General features: G+C 47.2%; 1 protein-coding gene across 2 annotated transcripts in view; it reads left to right on the top strand.

The window, feature by feature from the left end:
• Positions 1-285: 285 nt before the first annotated feature.
• usp46 (ubiquitin specific peptidase 46) overlaps positions 286-4661 on the top strand; it is a gene marked incomplete at both ends in the record, with an annotated part of 9765 nt that continues 5389 nt past the window's right edge. For both annotated transcript variants that reach the window (XM_080857694.1, XM_080857695.1), the window contains 2 exons: positions 286-321; positions 3783-3863. In XM_080857694.1, coding sequence (XP_080713820.1) covers positions 286-321; positions 3783-3863 — 117 coding nt within the window. The remainder of the gene's footprint in view (positions 322-3782; positions 3864-4661) is intronic.

Below are 4661 nucleotides of genomic sequence, written 5' to 3' on the forward strand. Positions count from 1 at the left end.
ATTTTCATCAAGGACATTTTATTTGTTAGCAAAAATGAACTAACTTAGCCTTATCGCCTAAGACTGCTTTCTCTTTTGTTTGGTGCACGCAGAACATACCAACACATTGGCGTTGCGAACGGCGAGGATTGACTGGTGTTTAGCCGTGGCATTTGCATCTTTTTAAAACTGGGATTGCAGCCTGGTCTTTTGCCCGTGCTGCGAAACAATTTTTTCACCATTGTCCTTTACTTGAAATAGTGTTTATTTCCCAACGATGCGTGTGAGGGGGACCCTGTAAACTAAATGACTGTCAGAAATATCGCCTCCATTTGTAATATGGTGAGTAATACGTTGTCCTTTCAATTGTTAGGTAGCTCTTTGACCGGCTCCTGCCTTAGCAAAACAGATGATAATGTTAATGCCGTTTGGTCACAGGCAAACCCAAAGGGTACTGATGTTCGCATCGACAAGGATGCGCAAGGGGAACGGTCTTCACAGGAAGGAAGACCTAGTGATACATTGATTGATTGAATTTGGGACGGCCTAGTTGTGCTCGCCTGAAAATGTATGACCTGTATACACTGCAATGTTGCATGCAACATGTAAAATGTGAAACACAGACTCTCCTGGAGGGCCGTGGGAAGCATCTGTCGTGGTCAAGAGTCAATGCATGACGCGGGAGGCAGGAATTCAATCATGGTGTCAATCAGCAGACGTTTTAAAAAAACAGAAGTGGGTTAAGCTGTCCTCAAAGGGTCACCGGGTAAACGTGTGGGCGAAAGGACCAAGTACTAGTATTTGATGTCTGCGGTGTTCATTTGCATTTTAAATGAGACCATACTGGAGGCACGTGCACCTGCAGTGAACGTTCTGTAGCGTTCAGTCACGTGTTGGAGGATCAGCTGAGAATGCTACTGTAGGGTTACATATGTCCATGACGTCATACTACGAAGCCATTCTGTAGTAGCAAGCATTTCATGCTGCAATAGTCAAGCTCCATGACCTATATGCAGGACGTGTTACAACTAGTGCTGATTCTGTTTATGCATGGTCTCCACAAGAGCTCTCTTGGCTCAATTGAAAAAGCTTGACCTTGTGTCAGTGTAGGTTTTTTGATGCTGTCAACGTGACCACTCGACTGCTAGGTATCTTGGTACCACTAACATTCTACAGAATTTCACAAAATAAGTACCACCATCACTTTGATGGCTATCCCTGTGTACTGCTGATCTCCATAAACCCATAAACTACAACCCTTGATACTTGATTCATTTCTACAGCCTCTCAGAATTGGCTCAGAGTACATGACACTTCTGCTTATAAGAAGCAGCAATACGTGGCAGTACAACAGGGACCAGTCTTAATTACAAATAATTACAACAAGTAATTTGACAATGTGTGTGTGTGTGTATGCGCCACCAGCACATTGTGATAAGGCCTGAGTGCATGCCGATGATTGGCCTGTCTTAATCAGACATATTACAGATTAATTAAACTGTGTGTGTGTCTCACAAATATGCAAGGCTCCGTCCGGGACAGCACACCCCATTTGCCGGTGTTACATAAGCCCATGCCTGGGAGGGATTTGATAACTCTCTGCCCAGGTACCCGCCGCTGCTGCAGTGGTCGGTTGGCCAGGATATGGCCGTACGGTCAGGGCAAGGAACGTGAACACGGGCTCAGATGGTCCATTACTAGGCCATTATTACGAGCCAGTGCAGCGTTAATGCAGGGAAGTTAATGGGGCTTAAGTGACTGAATATTGACCACTCTCCCACACAGCCCTAGCGCAGTGTGTGTGTGTGTGTGTGTGTGTGTGTGTGTGTGTCAGACAGGGTACCTGTGCCAATAAGTGTGAATTCAGTTGGATGGCAATGTCATTGCTAAGCAAAAGAGAGCTCAGGCTCCGATCTGCACAAAAGATTTTTGCTCCCTCTGAAGCCCCATTCAGCCTCAAGCCTCAGGCCTCAAGCCTCAGGCATCAGTCTGCGGCTCTCCATCTCAAGCCTGTTTCAGGATCAGTCTGCTGCTCTCCATCTCAAGCCTGTTTCAGGATCAGTCTGCTGCTCTCCATCTCAAGCCTGTTTCAGGATCAGTCTGCTGCTCTCCATCTCAAGCCTGTTTCAGGATCAGTCTGCTGCTCTCCATCTCAAGCCTGTTTCAGGATCAGTCTGTTGCTCTCCATCTCAAGCCTGTTTCAGGATCAGTCTGCTGCTCTCCATCTCAAGCCTGTTTCAGGATCAGTCTGAGCTGAAGTCAAAGAAACCGAGCTGCAATTCTGGGCTTCGGAGAAGGCAAAGAAAAAAGGAATGCTGTCAAGGAATGCTGAAGTCCAAAAGCAAGTCATCCATAACATCTTTGATGTTCGGTTTTAGCAGCGACATGGCTTTTTTTTTTCTTGTTTGGCTGTGGGAAGACAGTGTTGGTTTTTTATGTGTACTCATAAGTGGCCTCACTGCTCTCAAAGAATCTGTAGGGTATTCAGATTTCAGCAGAGCAGTGGGGAAGGAAGGAGGGGAAGTGGGGGGGGTAAACGTTCCCATCAGCCAGACATTCAGATAGAGGACATCCTGTCTTCAGATGAAGGCAGTGAACAGCTAAATGCACCATAACTCCGTAATGAAGGGGGAGTTTGCCATCAGTCACATGCCAGCCATCTGACACACAGTCAGCCGTTGTTTTGTTCCCTACATAAAGGCAGACGTATCGTGTTCGCTGAAATCGTTGTGATGTTTGAGGCAATCAAGGCCGCTCTTAGGGAACTTCATTATTGAAGTCCTTGAACTTTCTGTGCTCTCTGACAGATAATTGACACATCAGTGCAGTCTTTGAGAAGCCCTCTCTCTCTCTCTCTCTTCTCTCTCTTCTCTGTCCATCTGTACTCTTTCTTTGCCCTCTCTCTCTCTCTTAACAGTAGGTCAGTAGATTTATCGACTAAGACCCCATGCTGAAGTCTGTTCACGGCCTGAATAACAGTCCCTAACTTAGCCTGCCACATGACCGCTGGTCTTGATGCTCAGGTCGGGTCTGCACAGCGTCTCGTGCTCTCCCCACTTATCTTGGGGAGCCTCACAGGCTAGCAAACCCACTCCTTGCTCGCCCCGTAGCTCTCTAAAGGCAGACCCACCATGCCCAAGTTCCCATTCCCCCTACCCCTCTCCCACCACCCCTGCCTTGTATCTGTGACTGTTTACAGACGCAGGTGTCACAGCCGAAAAACGGCCACTGTCAGACCCCTCCTGGATGTTTTCAGGATGCAGTCTGTCTTTCTGCTCCCGCTCGTGCCGGAGCGGCTCCTCGGGGCGACGTGGCTGTGACTCAGGGCTGAAGGGAACAGGCTGTACCCTCCTGTCTGTGTCACCCCCTCCCCATCCCATCCGATCCCACCTCACCCCACACAGCCTGGGGCTGGCTGGCTGGCTGGCTGGCTGGCTGGCTCACTGCTCACCTAGCCCAGTGTTTTTCCAGCGCGGCCAAGGATACGTGGAAAGTCACTGATACGGTTTTTCACCTATGTGTTTGAACAGCAGCAGTCGGCACATATTGGTAGCGCTAGTGTTTTAAATAATTACCTACTGGAAGAGGTGTGTGTGTGTGTGTGTGTGTGTGTGTGTGTGTGTGTGTGTGTGTGTGTGTGTGTGTGTGTGTTGCCTAAGAGTATGAGAAGGCATGGTGTTTTGATTGTCTTGGCTAACATAATCTCTGTTCCCTTTCTCTCTCTCTCTCTCTCTCTCTCTCTCTCTCTCTCTCTCTCTCTCTCTCTCTCTCTCTCTCTCTTTATCTCTTTTTCCCTCTCTCAGGGCACCAATGCCTCTGCCCTGGAAAAAGACATTGGTCCGGAGCAGTTTCCCATTAATGAGCATTACTTTGGATTGGTCAATGTGAGTATCTATGCACTGTGCATCTATATAGTATCCACACCACATTTCAACAAATGACAATCAGCTTTATGCACTGAAACAACATTTTATTTAAGTTTAAGTTAATTCCACATTTGCTTTGAGAGTTTTCTTCTACACTTGATTAGATGTCATTGATGAGCCGCCCCTCATATGGTGACATGTCATGATATTTACTCATATGCTTTGTCACTCTCTTTTCCCCCGGTATTTTTCCATGAAGGCTGACTTTTCACTGGTTTGGCCAGCGTTCTACTAATCGTATTTCAGATACAGTGTCATTTTTTTCGTCCTCATGCAGCTCAATTATTTGAAAAGGCTTCCGTGTGCTCATTTGAAAGTGGGATAACATTTCATCCTTGTGGTACATTGCCTTCCAAATGTTCCTACCCAAAGGCTGTTCATCATTAGCAGCCAGCACTCAGAACATCACAACACGGCATGAGAGACAAACAAGTATTGCCGAACCCGGGGCGAGGCAAAATTAAAAACTTTTCCATCTTGGCCCTGAGTACGGCTCCTATTTCTGCAGAGTCAGCGACTGTGCACCCCTTAGAGAGTGGAAAAGAAACAAGAAAGAGAAAATGGTTCCCTTTGGTAACATCAGCCTTGTTTTCTCTCCGTGTGCTTCTTTAAAGGATGCCACAGCCAACAGCACGGACTTTTGCAGAGTACCATGCCCACAGTCGGGATAGAGTGGGAGGGAGGAGAGGCAGCCAAGACTCTCTTGTTGGTTATCACAGGACTTCTATACTTCAGTGTCTTTGATGTTGTTTGTGT

This window comes from Sprattus sprattus, assembly GCF_963457725.1.
Source record: "Sprattus sprattus genome assembly, chromosome: 2".
NCBI lineage: Eukaryota > Metazoa > Chordata > Actinopteri > Clupeiformes > Clupeidae > Sprattus > Sprattus sprattus.